Genomic DNA, 26,169 nt, shown 5'->3' with positions numbered 1-26,169 from the left:
TCGCTGGGATATGGGGTAACAGCAGGGCCTGCCCTATGTAAAAACGATTCATTTTGGGGGGGTAAAACAGTTTTTATTCTGTGTTAAGTCTGTGTTAAAAGATTCTTAAAATACAAAAAAAGAGATTGTGGTTGTGTTGAATTGTGTTTGGGAAATGAAGATGGACATAGTTTTAAAACAGTAGTGGCAACCACTTAAAAAATAAAAAATATGATTACATCAATTCTGATAAAATTCCAGGGATACGCAACATCCTGAAATACATGTAGATATCTTTGTTAGAAAGAATACCATATTTCCCTTGATGGGGTGATGCTGAATGTACAAAATCGCTCATCTTACCCTACTGGCTGACCTGAGCTCATCTTACCCTACTGGCTGACCTGAGCTCATCTTACCCTACTGGCTGACCTGAGCTCATCTTACCCTACTGGCTGACCTGAGCTCATCTTACCCTACTGGCTGACCTGAGCTCATCTTACCCTACTGGCTGACCTGAGCTCATCTTACCCTACTGGCTGACCTGAGCTCATCTTACCCTACTGGCTGACCTGAGCTCATCTTACCCTACTGGCTGACCTGAGCTCATCTTACCCTACTGGCTGACCTGAGCTCATCTTACCCTACTGGCTGACCTGAGCTCATCTTACCCTACTGGCTGACCTGAGCTGGTGACATGCCCTGTCGTCAAAATAACGTTTTTACATGAATTTTATGTTGGTGTACACATGTGCATGCCTGGTACGCCCACTGCACTTGGAAACATTCAATCCAATAACTAGACTTTATTGGGAACACGCTGGAAAGGGGAGAGGGAGTACTTCAGTTTCAGCCTTACTATGGAATCGAAATAGTTGACCTAGCCTTTTTCCAGCCTTTTGCATATGGATTAGTTATAAGCCCAGGAGGCTTTCTGCTAGTTGCTGGGCTGTTTGAATATGCTGGATAGGCTATATCGGACACACACAGGCCTTTAGTTTGTACCACTAGGCTATTCTCTTTGATGCAGCGTGTGTGTGACATGAGAGACTCATAGATTTAATGGGTTTTGTGTGTTTGGTTTTTTCCTCTCCTCAGGCCCCTTATGGTGTAGCATTGTGTTTTAGCGCCGGCCCTAATACGGCTTGTGCCTTGCACCACTCACCCATATAATCAACACGCCATTAGTGAGAAACGTCACTCCCCAAGGCAGAATGAGAGAGGGTGTGATGGTGACTTTTTGGCTCCATACTTAGTTGAACAGCGGGGCATTGAGACGAGACTCGGCCAGGCCAGTGTTTGTGTGCTCCACACAATGTACACACAAACCCTTAACCCAGCCATTTCCTTACTGTCAAAGTGCTACTGTCTTACATTTGACACAATGGCTTCTCTGAGTAGGTGTTGGAGCATGTTTCTCGTAGTTCTATTCTTCGAAGGAAGACTTTATGACTAAGTGGTATCATTGTAGTCCTGGCGCAGTGTATTGGAATGGTATTAATGGGCTATGGCTCATTCAGTATTGTTTCAACAGCATGTGTCTTAAGTTAGGCTACCTTTTATAAGCTTTAATACCCCCCACATATAGTTATCTTTAAATCTCCTCACCAAAGAGCTACTAATTTCCTGTTTGGAGTCGCAGTTTGTGTCAGTGATTGCTGTATACCACATCACGGCTGTTGTTATTTTGACTAGTTTTCTTCTCTTTCTAAAGGTGTGATCTTGACTAATTTGGCAGTGATAAATACGACTTCCCCCAGATAGTGGCATGATAGGCATACTTCCTCATCAGACTTAGATGTAGACATAATAGTTTAGAGCCTACGCGAATATCACGTTTGTCAAAAATAGATTTTATAGTGGTGTCACACCCATAGAGGGAAATCAAAACACATTCCAGGGTGTGCGTTATAATAGTAATATAGATCTACTAGTACTGTCTATTATAGAGTCCTAATATGGATCCCTCTGTGCATTGCATTCTCACTATGCTCTGTTAGACATGGTCCACCAGTCCGTCAGTTCCCATTAACTCCAGTGTTTTCCGTAAATGCAGGGAGTTCCGGGCTGGGAGTTTGTCCAGGGGGCATGCAGAACGAGCTTTATTTTGGTGGCCTCTAATACATATCTAAATGCTATTTTTCCATCCCAAAAATACACAGCTAAATTACTGTCTAGGCCTAGGGTCCCGTGTAGCTCAGTTGGTAGAGCATGGTGCTTGCAACGCCAGGGTTGTGGGTTTGATTCCCATGGGGGACCAGTACGAAAATCTTCGCACTTGTAACCGGTGCTGTAGCTCTGCGTTGTGTGTGGTTGATTGAGACTATAGACGTGGACTTTGGAGATCAGGTTGTTTTAATTAAGCAGAATTCACTCTCTGCATCCTGCATCTGCATCCAAAAGGAAATAAAACATTTATAGAGACACATATGCTCTGTGAATCGTTGCCTCTTTCCCTCATAGTGCATCAAAATGATTTTAGAATACAAAAATTAGTACAGCCTCTCCTTATTATGCATCAACACATAACATAGATAAAACCACAGGTATGTGGTTTTATCTATGTTATGTGTTGATGCATAATAAGAGATGCACAATAGGAGGGTGCATTCGAGGAGCTAGCCATCGTTCACACATGCAATAGCCTGCTAATACCTATTAACCACATGTTGAATTCAGAATGTTAATATCATCCTAAAAAGTACAGTTACAAGTGCATCTTAACAAGACAAACCACTTATTTGTAACCTCTAAATATACAACATTATTAATGAACAAAACACTGTGTGTACAACTTTGTGCTTAAAAGATTCAAACTTTTCTGAAGATGACAGAAAAAGCGTGCCTACCTCTCATAGTGCATCAAAATGATTTGAGCATGAGCACGCAGGGCAAAACGTAAGTACCCACTCCCCTACTCCCAGGATGCAGGCATGCATAATAACAAATCAACACGACATATTAATATATGAACCTGGTGAAATTCACATAGTACTTTAACAACTGTTACACTAGTGAGTGTGTAAGTCGCTCTGGATAAGAATGTCTGCTAAATGACAAAATGTTAAAATGCCTATATGATTAGGACTTTTTTTTAAAGTAAGAACCTTTTTTTAACATTAAACCTGTCTTCTCTTGAGATTAAAATTATATTTTCAGTTTTACTGAAAGATATGACTTGTGACAATTTTGTTCTTCAAATTATGTATTTTATTGATTCTGCTGCTGTGGACACTTAGGGTAAGGAAAACAATGTCATTTTGTTATTTGGGTGAACTAGCCCTTTAATAGTTTGGCTTATCAATCACTGTGGGTGGGATTGTCATGGGAGGGGGCAGGATGTTTGTGAGTTGGTAAGGTTTCAGACCTTGAGGGAAGGCGGTAGTAGGACTGGGCGGAAAAACCGTATTTTACTATATATCGGTATTGATGCATTTGCCGTTTTGAGTTTTTACTTTACCTTCTATAATGAATGGTATTGCAATATTTGGTTTGTTAAATGTGATATGCAACTCTGGTGCGTATGTCAGTTTTTATAGTTAACTCTGTTTGATACTTGAGTCATCTCTCTCCCTCTCCTCTTGCTGCTGCATACTGCTAAGCACACCTAGCCCTGCCACTCAAGTAGAAAGCAGTTGCTTGACCACGGAGTCACACGCACTTTCTTGCTGTTAACTCTACATGGTCAGGTGGATGCAACTGTTGGTGACATGCTGCTTTCCATAAGCGTTTTATACACTTAGTTTGCGTCTTACTATCTACTATCTGCTTTGTATTTTCTTAGCAAGGTGTTGATAAAATAATTTGTGTTAGCCGCTAATGCTAATCGCTAGTTAGCTGGCTAGCTAGCTTGCTAAATGTACTAAGAGTCTGAGCAAACGTAGTTAGCTAGCTAATACTGCCTGGTGCTGGTGTAGGCCTAGATAAGCATATTTTTGCAACGGTATGTTATCAGAGAGGAATAGACAAGTAATTAATATGTTGTCTAGCTAGCAACATGATATAAAAAAACATGTAATGTGACAACTAAATTAGGGTCGCCTGGAAACACTGACAAACACTGATTCCTACCCTGTCAGTAATACTTTGGTTTATTCATTCGTTGTCATGTCAAACAACAATGTATTCAAGGTGCTGCCCACTATATTCCAAGTATAGAATTAGAATAATCATTACATTTACATAATTCCAATAGTTCACCAATTAACTAGGCCTATATTTTTTGCCCATATCATGCTGCTTGGCACAGTGTGGAAGTGATAAAACTGCAGGAAATTGATCAATTCTGGATATGATTTTGTTTGGAGTTGGATTGAACAGTATAAATGGAGAAAGCCCTATTGAAATCACTTATTTATGTTGCCACCCTATGGTCATTAACTACTCATAAAGCATATTTAAAACTTTTATTTTAAAAAAACAACATCAAAAAACATCACCGTCATACCATAAGCAATTACAAAAATATGGTGATATCACCCAGCCCTAGGCGGTAGATTAGTAATCTAGTCAGAAAAATGAGTCTAATCTACTCTTTCAATTTTAGTTTATTGTGGCAAAAAATAATACAAAAAAAACAAAACAGATAATCCCCCCCGCCAGATTGTGCACCCCCACTTTTATACAAAGTCATGCGCCCATGAGTAGTCCTACAGGTATGATTGAAGAATGAAGCAGGTGTTAAACGTGGGCTTTACTACACAGAAAGCAGCAGTTGACTACTCCATTGTCAACACTAATCAAATCAGTAGGCCTATATCTATCTTTTAATAATAGCATATACATATTTTTAGCTTTAATAACCTTCAATCTGTTTTCTTTTAGCATATTTTGGACCCTTTCTCCACTACCTATTGTTCCTGCAGTGAGGATTCAACATGTTTATTCAACAATAAACATCGAATGTTTATAATTTATCTGCATATAATCGCCAAAAAGCAGTATGCTCATTAGGGAGCCAAATTATTGACTCTCAATGATGCGATTTGGTCCCTTTCACCTAAAAGAGCTGTTCCTTCCTAGAAGAATGGGTAGACACACCAGAGGAAGGAAGCTTCCCCCCATGCCTACAAGTCATTGAGTTAACATGTGGCGTAGTCACACTAGTCAACCCTTCTATATGGGAGTAGATGGAGAGTGGTTGGTCACTGGAGTCCCACAGGGGGTGTGCACCGACACCGCTCCCCTTTACACAGTCTGACTTCCTCTCCGCCCCAGCACTCCTTCCTGTGGCTCATTGTTCTGGAGCACGGCTCAGACCGGAAACCCACCAGGAACAACCCCACCAATCGCTGGACTGTACCCAGTCCTCCATGACTTCTCACCTCACGTGCCTAGAGTAGTCTAGCATTCCATTCATCCGTTCCATTTCTCTGTGGGCCTCTTGCTCAGTGTTCTACAGTGTGACCATTTACTCACATTTGCATCTAAAAATAGATGTGCGAACTGAAAAAGTAAATTATGAGCTAGGGATATGCTAAATAAGGCTAACAAAGTACGAGATTGGCATGAAAGTTAGCAAACCAAATGCATAGCTGGAACCCTGAGCTGGAGAGAAATTATTCGGCCCATCTTAGAGGGTTCAACTTTTATAGGTCTAAGATTTGTAACTAAACTCAGCAAAAAAATAAACGTCCCCTTTTCAGAACTCTGTCTTTCAAAGATAATTCGTAAAAATCCAAAACGTCACAGATCTTCATTGTAAAGGGTTTAAACACTGTTTCCCATGCTTGTTCAATGAACCATAAACAATGAATGAACATGCAGCTGTGGAACAGTCGTTAAGACACTAACAGCTTACAGACAGTAGGCAATTAAGGTCAGAGTTATGAAAACCTAGGACACTAAAGAGGCCTTTCTACTGACTCTGAAAAACACCAAAATAAATCTGCGGAACATCTGCGTGAATGTGCCTTAGGCATGCTGCAAGGAGGCATGAGGACTGCAGATGTGACCAGGGCAATAAATTGCAATGTCCGTACTGTGAGACGCCTAAGACAGCGCTACAGGGAGACAGGACGGACAGCTGATCGTCCTCGCAGTGGCAGACCACATGTAACAACACCTGCACAGGATCGGTACATCCGTACGTCACCTGCGGGACAGGTACAGGATGGCAACAACAACTGCCCGAGTTACACTTGGAACGCACAATCCCTACATCAGTGCTCCGACTGTCCGCAATAGGCTGAGAGAGGCTGGACTGAGGGCTTGTAGGCCTGTTGTAAGGCAGGTCCTCACCAGACATCACTGGCAACACCGTTGCTGGACCAGATAGGACTGGCAAAAAGTGCTCTTCACTGACGAGTTGTGGTTTTGTCTCACCAGGGGTGATGGTCAGATTTGCGTTTATCGTCGAAGGAATGGGCGTTACACCGAGGCCTGTACTCCGGGGCGGGATCGATTTGGAGGTGGAGGGTCTGTCTGAGGTGGTGTGTCCACAGCATCATCGGACTGAGCTTGTTGTCATTGCAGGCAATCTCAACGCTGTGCATTACAGGGAAGACATCCCCCTCCCTTATGTAGTACCCTTCCTGCAGGCACATCCTGACATGACCCTCCAGCATGACAATGCCACCACGCACAGAATGAGCAGTATTGCTGATTTCCTGCAAGACAGGAATGTCAGTGTTCTGCTATGGCAAGTGAAGAGCCCGGATCTCAATCCTATTGAGCACGTCTGGGACCTGTTGGATCGGAGTGTGAGGGATAGGGCCATTCCACCCCCTGAAATGTCTAGGAACTTGCCTTGGTGGAAGAGTGGGGTAACATCTCACAGCAAGAACTAGCAAGTCTGGTGCAGTCCATGAGGAGGAGATGCACTGCAGTACTTAATGCAGCTGGTGGCCACACCAGAGACCTGTCTGTTACTTTTGATTTTAAACCCCCCCCCTTTTTTGTTCAGGGACACATTATTCCATTCCATGTCTGTGGAACTTGTTCAGTTTATGTCTGTTTTTGAATCTTATGTTCATACAAATATTTACACGTTTCAGTTTGCTGAAAATAAACGCAGTTGACAGTGAGAGGACATTTATTTTTTTGCTGAGTCTATCAAGCATTAGCAGTGAAATTCAAGTATAACTTTGTCTCTTGCGCTGCACAACAGTGGATAGGCACATTACGAAAGCTTCCGTTTTCTCCATGAGCTCTTTGTAAACAAACATACCATGTGACTAGCTTAATCAGTTGCTTTGAGGAATGGCCCTGTAATGAAAAAATAATGCATTAGGTGAAATTAAGAACACAATCTTCTGTATCTATTAGCCTAGTGCACAAGTTGCCTGCAGGTATTTATTCAAAAATAAGTATATATATATTTATTTTGGTATTGACAGTATTTAAAATCATACCGTGGCTATTTCCAAATACCCTGGTATACACTGTATAACACTTAAGCCTAGTATGAGCACATGTGCGAGTTGTGATTTTGAAAAATTTGTTGCTGTAGCTATTTTCAAAAGTATTTCTGCCATGTTTTCAGAGCTGGTAATTTATCATTCAAACTACGTAGAGTCCCATAAATCCCACCTAGTCTGTGATGATACCAGTATCGCAAAAAATGTTCCATGGCAATAATGAAAACACGAAGCAGACCAAACTCTTTGGTCCTTCAAAATCTGCTGTATCGTCCAGAACCCTAATCGTTAGTGCTTGCGCATTTTGTGACGTGTTGAAATATATATATTTTTAAAGTTTTGGTCGAGTTGACCCGGAAGTCTGTGACTTTGTCCTCGTGTTTTCTTGGCTATTTACTTTTTTTCACACACTAGATTCGTTTTTTTCCATTTTAGTTTGCGCTTGCTCAACTGCTAGTAAACAGATGTAAGAGAATCTCATGTCTCACAGACAGACATGTGAGTTCCCCCTTTACCATGGTTACATCCCACCCTTAAAGGGGCAGCAGAACATTTTGGTCTCACCTAAGTGACTCAAATATTTGAGTGTACATAGTGCTTGATTTGAGCATGGAACACTCCAAGAAACGTTTTATTTATGAACTTTTAGTAATTTCTTATCATAAAAACTATTCCTTAATTAAATACTTTAATTGTGCTCCTTCTTTTTTGCTACTTGTAAAAAACGTCAGCGTTAGCCATGCTCTTGCTTAGAGATTATACTTGGTTGCGGCCTCATTGTGGTTGAACCTAGTTTAGCCTCACAGGTTTCTGTGGTCTTCGTTTAATTAGTGGGGTTTTCATAAGTGACTGAGACTGCTTGAGATGCATTGCAGGTAGTCTAGCACTCAGGGCTCTAAATGGTGCTCCCAATTTTTTTTTGTATATGTTTGGAGAACCACATAAAATTTAGGAGCACCAGAAAATGAGTATTTTTTTTTATTGATTGTCATCTAAGCTATATGAATTCTAGATGCTTTAGAATGTTGTGCCCTAGTAACTAATATGTAACACTGTAAAGACATTTGTTTATTATAAAGGCTTAAATGTTGATTCGAATACCTGTCATTGTATTTACAAGGTAATTTGTGGAATATTAGGTTAACTACATTGTGTAAAAGCACAATTTTCCTATTGAGATGCATTACATTAAATTGTACACTGTCTCTTTTAAAAACATCAGGTTTGTGATGACAACATACAAGAGAGCAGTCATTCATTCATTGCTATGATCATTGATCTTCTGAAGAAACTGCCTTTTCCTTTCTTTGCCCCCAAGTGTTTGGATATTACCACATTGTTAGCTAGCCAATGAGGTAACATGACTGAACAAAGTGTAACAAATGGTTAATGATGCGCAAGTAGTTTTAGAATGGTTTATGAATGTAAAATGCGGTTCCTGCAATCCGCTATAGGAAGATAAAAATGTTCCACTGGTAATATGGGTCAGATATTTTGACCTGTTTGGGCTATAAGGAAGCCGTTTTTGCTGTAGTAACGGAAACTATGGTACAGCGAAGCCTCATTATTACTGCTATTATTATCTAGGAGATGTCTTTCCTAGTCGCACAGTGCTACCAAAATAAAACAACTAGTCACACAGGAAAAAAACAAATTGGTTGCACTTTAGAGCCCTGCTAGCACTAGCCTCTGTTCTACGAGGTCTCACGGCACTATTTCAGTAATACACTATATATATCCTGTATTATAATTAATTTTGCCATTATGTAGTACACCCACGATGGTGGAGCATTCCAGTATAGAAGTATTCATTTATGCAAAGACTAGCGTGTGTATGTACCATGTTTGTGGTAATTGCAGAAGCTGCTCTCCTAACCACATTACATCTAGCTTGTTTTTTTTGCAGCTGACTAACTTTCTCTCCTTTGGCGTCACGAATGCAACGTTTCAGATCTGGGGGTACGATTGCAACAGCTGAGTTATTTTAGACTATTGAGACTGTGTGCACTGGTGAGCGTGGTGTGTGTCTAGTCTCTTCATGTCAGCCACTTAGTGAAGCTGTTTTTAATGCTTCTTATTATGGGCATTTAACTATACATGTTTCTACATCACTGGTGTTTTCATAGTGTCGCACGCACACACACATACACACACACACAGTCCGTAGCTCCCAGCCTCCCATTGTACTGTATCTCACTACGGAGAGAAGAGAACAGAATAGGGAAGTGATTGCTAACTCTAATTTAGTCATTCTCCACACACCAATTTCTGATAATGTGCTTTGATGAAATGGGGGGAGTCTTGCTTTGTTCAGAGTATGATTCACTCATTTAATCATCCCTGCGCTACTTTTAGCTGATATTCTCTCGCTATCTCTCTTCTATCTGTGTCTCTCACCCTCTTTCTGTTCCCCTTTCTCTCTCCCGCTCTCACTGGCGGTCACATTGAACTCTTCCCATTACTTAACATCTGGTACCGGGACCTGTGTTTCTCCCTCTGTCATCATTTAGCCTAGCAGCCTCCAATTACACACACACACACACACACGCACACTTCAATTGAACATTACCTACTAGCTCTGTGGTCCAATGGTGGGTGAACAGCTGTAATAACCCAAAACACAGTGACCCCTCTCCTCAGACCACACCAGTGGGTGGAGATGCAGCTGTCATGTAGAGTGTACAGTTGAGGCCAAAAGTTTTGAATGACACAAATATTAATTTCCACAAAGTTTGCTGCTTCAGTGTCTAGATAATTTTGTCAGATCTTACTATGGAATACTGAAGTAAAATTACAAGCATTTCATAAGTGTCAAAGGCTTTTATTGACAATGACATGAAGTTGATGCAAAGAGTCAATATTTGCAGTGTTGACCCTTCTTTTTCAAGACCTCTGCAATCTGCCCTGTCATGCTGTCAATTCACTTCTGGGCCACATCCTGACTGATGGCAGCCCATTCTTGCACAATCAATGCTTGGAGTTTGTCAGAATTTGTGGGTTTTTGTTTGTCCACCCGCCTCTTGAGGATTGACCACAAGTTTTCAATGGGATTAAGGTCTGGGGAGTTTCCTAGCCACGGACCCAAAATATCGATGTTTTGTTCCTAGAGCCATTTAGTCATTACTTTTGCCTCAGGGCAAGGTGCTCCTTCATGCTGGAAAAGGCATTGTTCGTCACCAAACTGTTCCTGGATGGTTGGGAGAAGTTTCTCTCTGAGGATGTGTTGGTACCATTTATTAATGGCTGTGTTCTTAGGCAAAATTGTGAGTGAGCCCACTCCCTTGGCTGAGAAGCAACCCCTCACATGAATGGTCTCAGGATGCTTTACTGTTGGCATGACACAGGACTGATAGTAGCGCTCACGTTGTCTTCTCCGGACAAGCTTTTTTCCGGATGCCCCAAACAATCGGAAAGGGGATTCGTCAGAGAAAACGACTTTACCCCAATCCTCAGCAGTCCAATCCCTGTACCTTTTGCAGAATATCAGTCTGTCCCTGATGTTTTTCCTGGAGAGAAGTGGCTTCTTTGCTGCCCTTCTTGACCATCCTTCCCTTCCAGGCCATCCTCCAAAAGTCTTCGCCTCACTGTGCGTGCAGATGCACTCACACTTGCCTGCTGCCATTCCTAATCAAGCTATGTACTGTTGGTACCCCGATCCCACAGCTGAATCAACTTTAGGAAACGGTTCTGGTGCTTGCTGGACTTTCTTGGGCGCCCTGAAGCCTTCTTCATAACAATTGAACCGCTCTCCTTGAAGTTCTTGATGATCCGATAAATGGTTGATTTAGGTACAATCTTACTGGCCGCAATATCCTTGCCTGCGAAGCCCTTTTTGTGCAAAGCAATGATGACGGCACGTGTTTCCTTGCAGGTAACCATGTTTGACAGAGGAAGAACAATGATTCCAAGCACCACCCTCCTTTTGAAGCTTACAGTCTGTTATTTGATCCAGCCTTGTCCTCATCAACACTCACACCTGTGTTAACGAGAGAATCACTGACATGATGTTAGCTGGTCCTTTTGTGGCAGGGCTGAAATGCAATGGAAATGTTTTTGGGGGATTCAGTTCATTTGGGACTTTGCAATTCATTGCAATTCATCTGATCACTCTTCATAACATTCTGGAGTATATGCAAATTGCTATCATACAAACTGAGGCAGGAGACTATGTGAAAATGTATATTTGTGTCATTCTCAACTTTTGGCCACGACTGTACATTCAATATGACTGACCAGGTCAATCTGTTATTAACTAACAGACCTGGTGATTCACACTCACAGCAGCACAGTGTGTGGTAAACACCTGACAAGGCAATTAAATCTTTAAATTCATCCATTTACTCTCTGCTTGAGATGAGACACCGTTAGTGCATTCGGAAATGATTCAGACCCCTTGACTTTTTACACATTTTGTTACGTTACAGCCTTATTCTAAAATTGATTAAATAAAAAATGTTCCTCATCACTCTACACAGACAATACCCCATAATGACAAAGCGTAAACAGGTTTGATACTGATACCTTGTTTACATACAGTACCAGTCAAAAGTTTGGACACTTACTCATTTGAGGGTTTTCCTTTATTTTTGCTATTTTCTACATTGCAGAATAATAGTGAAGACATGACAACTATGAAATTACACATATGGAATAATGTAGTAAAAAGTGTTAAACAAATCAAAATATATTTTAGATTCTTCAAAATAGCCATCTTTTGCCTTTAACAGCTTTGCAAAACAAATCTGCAGCATTGAAGGTCCCCGAGAACACAGTGGCCGCTATCATTCTTAAATGTAAGAAGTTTTGAACGCCCGGCCTAACTGAGCAATCGGGGGAGAAGGGCCTTGTTCAGGGAGGTGACCAAGAACCCGATGGTCACTCTGACAGAGCTCCAGAGTTCCTCTGTGGCGATGAGAGAATCTTCCAGAAAGACAACCAGCTGTCTGTGACCATGCGAAAACCCCTTTCCAAGCCAAACCTTCATCTCATAACCGCTACACACAGCCTACATCGTTGTCACCATATTAGCCAACGTCATACCAATGATTTTTATAACTAACCCAAGATTGACCAGAGCCTGTCGTTTCCAATGGGAGCACATTAATCCTAGTGGGCAGAACAATCAAGGAGGTGGGCAGAGCCAAGGACGAGCCAGTAAGATCCTATTGGCACGTTCTAATATTTATTTGCCTATTTCCTCTAGGAAACGCTTACTCTGTTTAGTGTGCGTATGCCACAACTCAATTTGCCCTCCTAAACAATGCAGTTTTTAGAAACAAAGGGTGAAGTCTACAAAACATAGTCCACTCTTACAGATTCTAGCTTTGGAAACAGAAAACTGTATGGAAATAAAATGTTTAACCAATGACTAAATTTGCATAATGTCTGACAAAATTAGTCTCGCTCCATCTTCTCCCACTGCCGGCTACTGGGCTTCCTCTCTTCACCATATTTGGTAGTGAGTGTAAACACCAACTGGATGCTTCACATTTATACATCCAGTGAAATATCTGGCTCATTGTTGTATCTGTGGACATAGCGACCAGAACTAACACATTAGTAAACCCGCTACAATCATGCAATTCAATAAGCAAGCAGTGTAGCAGTTACACAGGCGGGCCCCTGTGGCAATACATTTCATAAAACCAAAAGCTTACCTTGACTTGTAAGAGTTCCAGTGTTGGATATCCATAGCCTGCTAGCGAACATAACATCCCTCTCAGTTTGAACCGGGTGTATGAGTAAGCTAAACTAGTTAGCTGCATTCACTAGCTAAGTGAGAATTTTATTTATTTTTTTAATAAAAAATAATCAACATTTTTTATACCTTTTTATTTAACGAGGCAAGTCAGTTAAGAACACATTCTTATTTTCAATGACGGCCTAGGAACGGTGGGTTAACTGCCTTGTTCAGGGGCAGAATGACAGATTTTCACCTTGTCAGCTCGGGGAATCAATCTTGCAACCTTACAGTTAACTAGTCCAACGCAATACCGACCTGCCTCTCTCTCGTTGCACTCCACAAGGAGTGCAGTAAGCCAAGGTAAATTGCTAGCTAGCATTAAACTTATCTTATAAAAAACAATCAATCAGAATCACTAGTTAACTACACATGGTTGATGATATCACTAGATATTCTCTAGTGTGTCTTGCATTGCATATAATCTGACTGAGCATACAAGTATCTAAGTATCTGACTGAGCGGTAGTAGACAGAAGCAGGCGCGTAAACATTCATTCAAACAGCACTTTCGGGCGTTTTGCCAGCAGCTCTTTGTTGTGTGTCAAGCATTGCGCTGTTTATGACTTCAAGCCTATCAACTCCCGAGATGAGGCTGGTGTAACCGAAGTGAAATGGCTAGCTAGTTAGCGCGCGCTAATAGCGTTTCAAACGTCACTCTCTCTGCATGGGTAACGCTGCTTCGATGGTGGCTGTTGTCGTTGTGTTCCTGGTTCGAGCCCAGGGAGGAGCTAGGAGAGGGACGGAAGCTATACTGTTACACTGGCAATACTAAAGTGCCTATAAGAACATCCAATAGTCAAAGGTTAATGAAATACAAATGGTATAGAGGGAAATAGTCCTATAATTCCTATAATAACTACAACCGAAAACTTCTTACCTGGGAATATTGAAGACTCGTGTTAAAATGAACCACCAGCTTTCATATGTTCTCATGTTCTGAGCAAGGAACTGAAACGTTAGCTTTCTTACATAGCACATATTGCACTTTTACATTCTTCTCCAACACTTTGTTTTTGCATTATTTAAACCAAATTGAACATGTGTCATTATTTATTTGAGGCTAAATTGATTTTATTGATGTTTTATATTAAGACTGACCAGGCTCCATCAGCCCAGTAAAATAAAAAGCAAATTATAAAAAGCTATGCTCACTCTGCTGTGCCTCACAAGTAATACAAAGCTGATCTGTTACCAGTGTGATCATCATACTGCCTACCTCAGATGTTGAAATACAATTAAAAAAATGGTCTGAGAAGAACAGCAATGCATTGGCAGGGCAATTCAAGCAAAGCCAATATGCAGTGATAATGATTTAAGCCTAAAGCCTACTGTACCAACTTCTTTACTACCGTACGGTTTTTAAATATGTTAATGTTACATAGGCTTATGTTTAAAAATATATATATATACAATCTGAATGGTAGATCTCAGCGTTTTGACTCAGAAAGTGATTTTGACTCAAAAAGGTTGGTGACCACTGCTCTAAAAGGAGCACCTAGTCTAAGAGACTATTGATCGAGCCAGAGAGAGACAGGAACAGCAATGTGTTGCATTGTCTCTCTTCCCCCAGGATTTGTACTGCATGTGTCTAGACAGTGCTTCCCCCCCCCCCCTCTCTCTGTTCCACTTACTGCTGCTGGCACTAAAAGGGACAGACAGACCGAACACGCACACTATTTATAGGCTATCCCCTCTAAAGAGAACACTAGCTACTAGCTCATAGCTGCCTATCTGAAGCTCTACGGTCTTTCAGCCATTGTGATTTTAGGCCATTGCATGTGTATTAGGTACCACAAATATAAGAAAGCAAAAAGAGCAGGCAATAGAACATTCTTTAGATAATTTCGTTGCCCTTAGAATTGATAACAAGTGATGCAATTTTTATCTCTTGAATGAATGTCAAGTCATTGAAGAATTTTCTAATCCAAATAGTCAGTATGATTCTGTGTGAAAATGAGTCAGACATTATCTGAGCATTGTTGTTTGGGGGCAGCCAATCATGTTGATATCAGGCTAAATGTTGGCTCAAATAATAATACACTGTTCAATCATAATTCAGAGAAAAATACTGAATTAAAGGTTAAAATTAGCGATTTAAAAAAAATATATATGATTTGTCAGTACATTATGTAAATGTTTTGATGATACAGGTCACGTTTGGCTATAACTGGATGGATATCTCAATATTATTACTAGTTCTCCTCCTAGGGGTGAGTGACGTCATCTCACTGTAATGAAGGTATGTCCAGGAGTCATACTGGATGGATGTCTCATAACCACACCAAACACGTGCTACTTGGTCTACTTAGAAGCCTGCTGATCTATGGCTGCATTCATGTGCTGGTTATGAGGAGATGGAGGAAGAGAGAGATTTGATTTTATTAGGATCTCTTTTAGTCCCCATTTGGACTAATCTTCCAAGAGTCCTTAAACATTAAAATACAATTTATAATACAATCACATTTTCACATATAACACAATGTTAGAAACATACATAATACACGGACATATTGACCTGATGATAAATACTGTGAAGAGGGGGGACATCTATTTGTATCTGGCTTTCTCTTTAACCTCTCTTTCCTGGTGGCTTACAATAGTGCTGTTTAGTATTTATCTCCTGCCTCTGTCAGTCTGTGTGTGTTGTGCGGGAGGGGGGCAATTCAGCCGGGGGGGGCCATGGATCTCTCGCCCAATCTCTAACAAACTTTAGCGGCTTGGGGAAACTCAGCAAAATTATGACCCCAAAAATTATTCATGCTAAAATTAAAGTAAAAAAACATAGTTGCAATTAACTGTCTAAACAACTCAATGTTATATGGCTACCTTCAATTTTGATTTGATATCCAATTAATGAAGCATTTCATGCATTTGAAAAACGTGCACATAGGCTCTAGTTGTTTTAACAGAATAGCATGACATGTTTTTTACAATGAAAAAAATAAACAGTGTAGGAATAGCCTAGTGATATCTTTTTATTTTGTATGTATCCATTTGGGTTCACAGTGCAAACAGAGGTCCCCTTACGAACGGTCATTACACCCTTACCTTGAAGTGACCCAAATGGCAAATTAATCTTTTGTCTATACATTTTTAGATAATTTAAACCAGAAAAAAATAAGAGAAAATGTATTTGGGACTGAGTCTGGCTTTAAACCTTTATATTAACATGAATTACGTCATCACACCTGAGGACACATTCAAAGCACACATGTCTAAACAACTCAATGTTATATGGCTACCTTCAATTTTGATTTGATATCCAATTAATGAAGCATTTCATGCATTAGTGCTTTGAAAAGATATCACTAGGCTATTCCTACACTGTTTATTTTTTTCATTGTAAAAAACATGTCATGCTATTCTGTTAAAACAACTAGAGCCTATGTGCATGTTGTAATCAAAATTCATATCTTAATTGGCTCATTTCAAACTGTCCTTTTGAGGTGCAGCCAGGAACTAGTTCTGTACGATGGCGAATGGTGGGGTCGATAAACCAGATTTGGAGGATCCGCCATAATTGTTTAATTCTCCAGGTTGGGAGCATTTTGGCTTCCTTGTAGGTTACAACGGCAATGGACAGACCATAGTGGATAAAACGGTATATCGCCACGCTCAACAAAAATAGCCTATGCAGCTGCCACCATCTAAAATATGTTGACACATTTACACCGACATCCCCCTAGTATACCCGGAGGAATAAAATTGTATTAGTCACATAGACATAGCAGATGTTAATGTGAGTGTAGCGGAATTCTTGTGCTTCTAGTTCCAACAGTTGCGGTAATATCTAACAAGTAATCTAACAATTTCCAACAACTACCTAATACACAAATCTATAGGTGTGAATGAGAATATGTACATACAAGTATATGGATGAGCGATGGCTGAGCTGCACAGGCAAGATGCAGTGGATGGTATAAATACAGTATATACATGTGACATGAGTAATGTAAGACATGTAAACATTAATAAAGTGGCATTGTTAAAGTGACTAGTGATCCATTTATTAAAGTGGCCAGTGATTGGGCCTCAATGTAGGCAGCAGCCTTTCTGAGTTAGTGATTTCTGTTTAGCAGTCTGATGGCTTTGAGATTGAAAAATGGCTTCTATCTCTCTGTCCCAGCTTTGATGCACCTGTACTGACCTCGCCTTTCGGATGGTAGCGGTGTGAACAGGCAGTGGCTCGGGTGGTTGTTGTCCTTGATGATCTTTTTGGCCTTCCTGTGACATCGGGTGGTGTAGGTGTCCTGGAGGGCAGGTAGTTTGCCCCCGGTGATGCATTGTGCAGACCGCACCACCCTCTGGGGAGAGCCTTGCGGTTGAGGGCGATGCAGTTACCGTACCAGGCTGTGATGTGACACAGCTCGAAAGGATGCTCTTGGTTCTGCATCTGTAAAAGTCCTTCAGGGTTTTGGGTGACAAGCCAAATTTCTTCAGCCTTCTGAGGTTGACGAGGCGCTGTTGCGCCTTCTTCACAATGCTGTCTGTATGGGTGGACCATTTCAGTTTGTCTGATGTGTATGCAGAGGAACTTAAAACTTTCCACCTTTTCCACTGCTGTCCCTTCGACGTGGATAGGGGGGAGCTCCCTCTGCTGCTTCCTGAAGTCCACAGTCATCTCCTTTGTTTTGTTGACGTCGAGTGAGAGGTTGTTTTCCTGACACCACACTCCCTCACCTCTTCCCTGTAGGCTGTCTCGTCGTTGTTGGTAATCAAGCCCACTACTGTTGTGTCTTCTGCAAACTTGATGATTGAGTTGGAGGCGTACATGGCCACGCAGTCGTGGGAGTACAGGAGAGGGCTGAGCACGCACCCTTGTGGGGCCCCAGTGTTGAGGGTCAGTGAAGTGATGTTGTTTCCTACCTTCAACTCCAATTGCACAGAGCTGGGTTGAGACTCAGGGCCTCCATCTTGATGATGAGCTTAGAGGGTACTATGGTGTTGAATGCTTAGCTGTAGTCAGTGAACAGCATTCTTACATAGGTATTCGTTTGGGGACCTGTTGGGGCGGTATACAAACTGAAGTGGGTCTAGCGTGGCCTGTAAGGTGGAGGTGATTATAATCCTTGACTAGCCTCTCTAAGCACTTCATGACCACAGAAGTGAGTGCTACGGGGCAGTAGTCATTTAGTTCTGTTATCTTTGCCTTCTTGGGTACAGGAACAATGGTGGCCATCTTGAAGCATGTGGGGACAACAGACTGGAATAGGGAGCGATTGAATATGTCCGTAAACACACCAGCCAGCTGGGTCTGCACATGCTCTGAGGGCGCAGCTAGGGATGCCGTCTGTCTGGGCCAGCAGCCTTGTGAGGGTTATCACATTTAAATGTTTTACTCGCGTCCGCCACGGAGGGGGGGCCAAAGAAATTACAAGAGCAATATGTAGGCTATGTTTTACAGGCTTTGGTTTATAGCCACGGATATGCGCCCATTCTCAGTGGTTGAGAATAGGGGATTTCAGCACTTAGTCAAATTCCTGGAGCCACCTTACGATCTTCCCTCTTGCACCCATTTCAGTACATGCTCTATATTACATTTTTTTGGTTACATTTTCACATTTTCATTGTTGAACATAAGACTGTAAAACACCAAGAAATCAGCTCCAATGATTAATAATTTTGGAAATCTGTTCCCAAGTATTCCAACACATAATAGAAGACACATGATACATGATACAAATGTAAGCAGGCTTTAAAATGATTGTTTTAGTCTTGAGCGGGCTCCAGAGCATTGAAGCTGTAAAACAGGGAATAACAAAAAATCAGAAGGCATTACAACCCTGCACAACATAAATTAACCTCCCAAGTTTAGATAAGAATAACCACATACAAAGAAAATGGATTTTTTTTAACCTAAAGTGCTGGTAATGCTTGATCTTTGGCAGCGGCCTGAAGTACGGAGTCAGGTGTTGTTGCCAGCCATAGCTTTCCACCAGCACCGTTCCATCCTCCAGTCCAACCAGCTGTGGGATGTTGATCCCTGTCACAGTGCTGTCCTTCACAACACCAGCAATCTCAGACAAAAGTGTTCACTCTGGTCTTTCTGAAGCGCTGCTTGATGAGCTCGAAGCACCAGTCAGGTGCAAACTTGATGTGGCCTGTGATCAGGAAGTGATGGTCCAGATTGTGGTTGAGCTTGTGCATGGTCCACCAGGCACAATACCAGAGCACAAACCTGTTCTTGTTTTGGCCACTGCAGTTCAGGTCCACACGTGTTTTCCCAGCTCCGGAGTTGGTGAAGAAATGGTGCATGTAGTTGATGACATCGCTGCTTGCTTGGGCCAGTTCTCTTTTTGATGACCATATGACTGGTGGATTAGTCAGGCGTGTTGTACTGATGAATGCTGAAAGACAAATTCCAAATACAAATATTTTAGCATTATTATACAATAGATGTGAAATGGCATTCTGAGAACATCACTAACGTTACACACAAGTTAATGTTAGCTAGCAAGCCAGCCCCCTAACCTCAGCTAACATTAGCTAGCTAACAGCAAGCTTTAACTTAGGATCTTTTGTTTAGACATGTCACGTTAACGTTAGCTAGCTAGCTAAAAAATGAACTATAATCCCAATCCATAGAGTAACGTTACTAGCAATACAAACCGATTGTCATAACTCTAGCTTGCTAACCAAATAACGTAAAGCTGGCAGCAAGCTTTAGCTTGCAATGAAAACAACTTTATTGAGAGCAGTAGCAACATATTTGCAGTTCTCCATGGATAAAATATATTTTGAAAACTGCAGTCAAGTTATTATCTACGCAGCAGCTCATTTTATAGACAGGATGCAACACCGCAGACCAATCCAAACTCATCTTTCGGCATCGTCCAGCCCACTCATTATCTCAGCCAATCATGGCTAGCGAGATGGTTGCTGACTTTTTTTTGTGGCTAAACCAACTAGGCTCGTTATTTAACAATTTTATTCGTATTTCCAGATAACATGCTTGAGTTTGATTTTAAGGCACATGACAGTTTGAGAAGGCATTTCTGACAAACGCATTTTGATTTAAAAAAATGTACATTCAAAAGGCTCTCCTGTGTTGTCGTGACTTGTGGCATATGCCTAGTTTCCTGAATTGAGTCTAGTATAGCCATTTAGAATAAATGAGACTCGCTGAGTCTAGCTTTAATGATACCCACATTTTTACTCATTATTCCGTCTTTAAATCAGTAATCATATTCTGTCATTTCAAATGAAAAACATCAATTTCCTTGTATAATGCTGATGATAACCAATTGTCTCACTATTATATTTTTTGTAAGATTCACAGTAATTTTGCTAAACCTAGATTAAAAAAAAGCCATAATTTTATTATAATATTACCTGCCTCATGTTTAACAATTATTCATACATTTTTTTCCATGTGTGCGTGCAGATGCTTGAGCGCCTGTGTGTCTGTGAGCTGCTGTATGCGTGCATGGCTGCGTGTGTCCGCGCACTCACTATCAGCCTGGCTTCTCCAAGATAGGAGCAGAGCCTGGCAGTGAGTCGACCAGACTGCGACCAGCAGCAGTGTTATCGACCAGGGGACGCTGAGGACAGCGTGGAAATGTGAACATGATTAGACCTGATAGCATCTATGTTGTACCCTCAGCTGGACACAGACAGATAGGACTACACCAGCCTGGCTGCTGCTACTGTTGGGCCCTGCACTAATACAAACACACATCTACTGCAGTGGTATTTTGTCAAGGCTATGATCATTGATTGGCGCTCTCACTTATTGATCTGCTTCTAATTATATTATTTCTCTCTGCCTTATATTTTAGCCTGGGTGGTGTTCATTAAGGCACCGTAGCAAAAAACTTTGCAACAGAAAAAAAAACTGTTTTCTCTTGGACAAGTTCAGATCGTAACTCCCAGTTTCAGACAGATTTGTGCCTGCTGAACACGACCCTGGTCTGTGCTTTAGCCTACTTCTCTGACATTTACTATGGTTCCGAAGTCCTACATATCTAATAGGCTACTTCAATCTTCCCTCTCTGCCATTCCTTCTCCTCTGACTGATGTATCTTCCCTGTCTTCCTCTCCTCCTCCTCAGACTCGCAGCGCTCCCACCTTTCCTCCTTCACCATGAAGCTGAAGGACAGGTTCCACTCTCCAAAGATCAAGAGGACCCCATCGAAGAAGGGCAAACAGCTGCAGGTTGAGCCAGCCGTCAAGAGCCAAGAGAAACCTGTCAACAAGGTGGGTGGGTGGGTGGGAGGTAGAGCTAAGCAATACTAAAAATTATATTGTGATAAATTGACCTTTTTTTAGGCACAGTTACTTTCCATTAGGGCTCTAGACTGATTTTTTCCCAGTGCCAAGTAGGACATAAAAGGAGTTGACTATTTCATCTAACATGATCAGGGAATGCATGATGGATATTTTGATGTGCAAACATGTCAAAATAGGATCCAGAATATTCAGATGTATCTTTTTGGCTCTTTTATAGATGAATTTGCCGGCATCTCTATAGTGCATTTTGGCCTAGACTATGCTACATTATTCACCACCCTGAGGAAGTAGGAACTCAAAAAACATTGGCTAAGTATGATATTGTTGCTAGATAGTCATGCAATTGATCTAACAGTAATTTCACCGCAAATGGCACACTCTGCTCTGTTCCGCCAGCGCGTCATCTGAATTACATACTCCGTTATTTCCTAAATATTGAGAGTTGAGAAATAATTTGTAATTGTTATACTCGCATAAAGCTGAGTCTATCCTAATTTTTAACAGAAGTTACAGTAGCAATTCAATTTTGGAAATGTTGCTCAACTGACCTACAATGCCTTCAGAAAGTACTCATACCCCTTGACTAATTCCACTTTATATTGTTACAGCCTGAATTCAAAATGCATTAAATATATGTTTTGTCACCCATCTACACACAATACCACATAATGACAAAGTGTTTTAAGAAATGTTTGAAATTTATAGAAAATTAAATGCAGATTGCTGATTTACATAAGTATTCACACCAGAGTCAATACTTTTATAGAAACACCTTTGGCAGCGATTACAACTGTGAGTCTTTCTGGGTAAGTCTCGAAGAGCTTTCCACACCTGGATTTTGCAACATTTGCCCATTTATCCTTTCAAAGTTCTTTCAAATTGGTTGTTGATCATTGCTAGACAACCATTTTCAGGTTTTGCCATAGATTTTCAAATGGATTTAGGTCAAAACTGTAACCTGACCACTCAGGAACATTCACTGTCTTCTTGGCCTGCTGAAAGGTGAATTGATCTCCCAGTATCTGCTGGAAAGCAGACTGAACCAGGTTTCCTGTAGGATTTTTCCTGTAATTTTCTCAATTCCGTGTATTTTTATCCTGAAAAACTCATCTTTTAGTGACTAGGTGTATTGAATCACCATCCAAAGTGTAATTAATGACTTCACCATGCTCAAAGGGATATTCAATGTCTGTGTTTTGTATGTTTACCCATCTACCAATAGGTACCCTTGTTTGTGAGGCATTGTAAAGCCTCCCTGGTCTTTGGTTAATCTGTCTACGAAATTCACTGCTCGGCTGAGCGACCTTACAGATAATTGCATGTGTGGAGTACAGAGATGAGGTAGCCATTAAAAAATCATGTTAAACACTATTATTGCACACATAGTGAGTCAATGCAACTCATTATGTTACGTGTTAAGCAAATGTTTACTTCTGAACTTGGCTTGCTATAACAAAGGGGTTGAAAACCTATTGACTCAAGACATTTGAGAATTTGTAAAAATTCTGAAAAACATAATTCCACTTTGACATCATGGGGTATTGTGTGTAGGCCAGTGACATTTACATTTTTTTTAATACATTTTAAATTCAGGCTGTAACACAACAACATTTGGAAAAAGTCAAGGTGTGAATACTTTCTGAAAGCACGGTATGCTTGCGCTTATCAGAATGCATCTCTCCCTTCACACAGGTTCATGCATGTTGCTGTTGACCAAATAATTGTTTTATAACCAAATAATCATCAGGACGTTGTGTAGCCTAATCACCGAAATTACAGATTGCTTCAGGAAGAGGACGTTGTGGTAAGAGGAGGGCAATGTCGGAGTCTTTCATTTTCGGTTTATGGTTCCAGCTCTAGTGGGAGGGGTGCTAGTGTGTGTACTCGCATGTCGTGGGAAACCAAGCTCTCCCGCCTATCCCATGCTCTTGTTTACCTGTGTGTGTGTGTGTGTGTGTGTGTGTGTTTGTGTGTGTGTCGTTTTCCATCCTGTGCCTTTCTATTGCTCTGCCATATTGTGTGTTTGTGTGTGAGAGGTTCCCGTGGGTTCTCTGTTTCTGGGCTGTTTGGGGTATTGGTGCTAGCCTCAAGCGTGAGACCCAGGCTGCTTCCCAAATGGCACCCAATACCCTATATAGTGCACTATTACCCATAAAGCCCTGGTCAAAACTAGTGCACTAAATAGGGGATAGGGTGGTGGAGTACCCATACAGATATGAATGGAGCTGAAGCTGGCCAGTTTCATGAATGAACACTCATTCCCAAGGCTATTAGGATAATGACTTGACTTCCCCAACAGTGTTGTATATGGCTTAGTGCCATATGAGATAGGGATTCTCATGGTGGTGCTTGTAACACTGGAGTTGTGGGTTTGATTTAGGGTTGGGTGATATTACGATAGCAACGTCTATCAACGATGATTGACTGCGATCGTTGATGGTGACGACATTGTGATGTGACAGACAATTGTTTAGCCTATTTGAGGTTGACTGGCGCAGTGCATAGAATAGCCGAGTCTTGCAGCTCGCAGCAGGGGAGCAAGTGACATTCTGAGTAATTTGCCTGTTCCTATTTGCTATATCCTATTTCAATAAATATATTATATAGCCTACAGAACGCAAGAGAGGAATGTAGGCCAGACAGAGCAGAGAATTCCTTCAAAGCAGCACGAGATGTCCAGTCAGAAAATATTGTTTCGCTCTCTGTCGAGCATTAGACTATAGCATTTGGGCTCCTGAGTGGCGCAGCGGTCTAAGGCACTGCATCTCAGTTCAAGAGGCGTCACTACAGTCCCTGGTTTGAACCCAGGCTGTATCACATCCAGTCGTGATTGGGAGTCCCATAGGGCGGCGCACAATTGGCCCAGCGTCGTCCGGGATTGGCCGGGGTAGGCCGTCATTGTAAATAAGAATTTGTTCTTAATAACTGACTTGCCAAGTTAAATAAAGATTAAAAAAAAGATTTAAAAAAACAGCCTATATTCCCTTCTCGCCATTCTATAGTCCATGAATATAACTGAAAGTCGCGCTTCATCGTTTTATGCATGGTTTCTCACCATCAAACAATGAATGTAGGGCCCTATAAAATCTGCTTTGCGGGGTATACGAACGGAATCCAGCGATTAAAACGGAATTCAACAATATTCCCCCCAAAAATGTCATTAGTAGGAAATCAACTATACTGAACAAAAATATGCATCTTTCATACGCTGAAATTAAACATCCCAGAAATGTTCAATTAGCACAAAAAGCTTAATCATGTTCTCTGCTATCCACATTATATTTTAAATATTATTTTGGGTATAGGGGAGGGTAATTTTTTTTGTTCAAGCGTTCAGGGCGGTTCAGGAAAAATATATTTTTACTGAAGGAAGGGCCATCCATTTTCATTTCCAGGGTCCAATTTTCTCCAGATATCCCTCATTATAAACAATGTACAGTCCCTAGTAGGTTGAAAACCAAATGGCCAATAATCAATGATTTATATACACTTGTTGACTGACAAGGTGCTGTTTTAAAGCCACCGGGTCTCCATCTTGGCATTCCCTCTCCATTGTAATTTTTATTTTATTTAGGAAACTATAGAAATGCATTTATTCATGTTTACATTGGTTTTTTGGTTTATTCTATTACAGACACCTTAATGCATACTTTAAAGTAATGTTATTTGAGCTAAACATAAACATTAATTTAAGAAAAAAAATGTTTACCTTTGTTTAACGAGAAGTCCATCAAGAACCAATGACGGCCTTGTCAGCTCGGGGATTCGATCTAGCATCCTTTCGGTTACTGGCCCAACGCTCTAACCACTAGGCTACCTGCCACCCCATTCATAACAAATAAAATAAAACATTTTCCTTAAGGTATCATTTTTTTGAACATTCATATATTACTGTTCCCACTACAACAAAAAAAGACTTGTATACATGTAATTTTGTCCTTGAATCATTCTAATTTAAATGCTGTAGCATTCCATACATTCCTATGGAGGACTACTTCTTCTGGGGAGTGCCAATATGGTCAACCGGTCTCTTCAAAGCATCTCACTGTCCAATCTGCAATCCAGGGTTTATATACATTTTCATAAAAACTTTGATGTGTCAAAAACTAATTCCACAGATTGCAAGTGTCTGCGGGTTTTCGCTCCTCCCTTGTACTTGATTGAAATAAGGTCACTAATTAGTAATGAACTCCCCTTATCTGGTTGTCAATGTCTTAATTGAAAGGAAATTAACAAAATCCCGCAGACACTAGGCCCTCCATTGAACAAGTTTGACACCCCTGCTTTGAGACAATTTAAAGTTATGAAAGGTAGCTTATTTCCCAAATATTCTAGCCGAAGGTGTTGTCCTGAAGTATTTGTGGCTTTCAAGAGTAAAAGTTTATAGCTAAGCCTAGGCTATTCTCAATCGCATCTTTGAGGGATAGAACAAACATTTTATTTTTTCTATTATTTCTAACAAAACAAAACAAAGCGATTATCCAGTTCTGAAGGCTGTAGACTGCCTCTATCCAGCCCATGATGTAGGCCTATAACCTAGCCCACTACGATAAAACAGCCTGTTCCTCATCACAGTCACTGCTCCATCATGTGCACGACACACAAACCTGTTTTGCTCTTCCACCAGAAAGGAACATTTGAAAAGATTTGCCATTGCCTGCACTTAACCTCTGCCCAGGCTTTCAACATTATCTTTTGTCATGATGCGTCCAGTTGCATTTGATTTTGCGCTATATCCCTACTGTTGTTTTAGCTGATTTTATAAATGTTCTAAATACAAAAAATCGGCCCATTTTATTGGTACATAATCGTGATAGATCAAATGTTGACATTGCCTAAACCTCGTTAGGATATTTGGGTA

At 41.0% G+C, this 26,169-nt stretch overlaps 1 protein-coding gene and 1 non-coding gene across 6 annotated transcripts in view; both read left to right on the top strand.

Moving 5' to 3' along the window:
* LOC139388715 (rap guanine nucleotide exchange factor 1-like) overlaps window positions 1-26,169 on the top strand; it is a 99,780-nt gene that overhangs the window by 29,314 nt on the left and 44,297 nt on the right. For all 5 annotated transcript variants that reach the window (XM_071135571.1, XM_071135569.1, XM_071135573.1 and 2 more), the window contains exon 2: window positions 21,130-21,275. In XM_071135571.1, coding sequence (XP_070991672.1) covers window positions 21,130-21,275 — 146 coding nt within the window. The remainder of the gene's footprint in view (window positions 1-21,129; window positions 21,276-26,169) is intronic.
* trnaa-ugc (transfer RNA alanine (anticodon UGC)) lies at window positions 2,164-2,239 on the top strand. Its single transcript has one exon. It is a non-coding gene; the product is annotated as a tRNA-Ala (tRNA).

Source organism: Oncorhynchus clarkii, chromosome 29, assembly GCF_045791955.1.
Source record: "Oncorhynchus clarkii lewisi isolate Uvic-CL-2024 chromosome 29, UVic_Ocla_1.0, whole genome shotgun sequence".
Lineage (NCBI taxonomy): Eukaryota > Metazoa > Chordata > Actinopteri > Salmoniformes > Salmonidae > Oncorhynchus > Oncorhynchus clarkii.
Note: the sequence above shows the minus strand (reverse complement) of the source record. Positions and strands in the feature narration are given on the sequence as shown.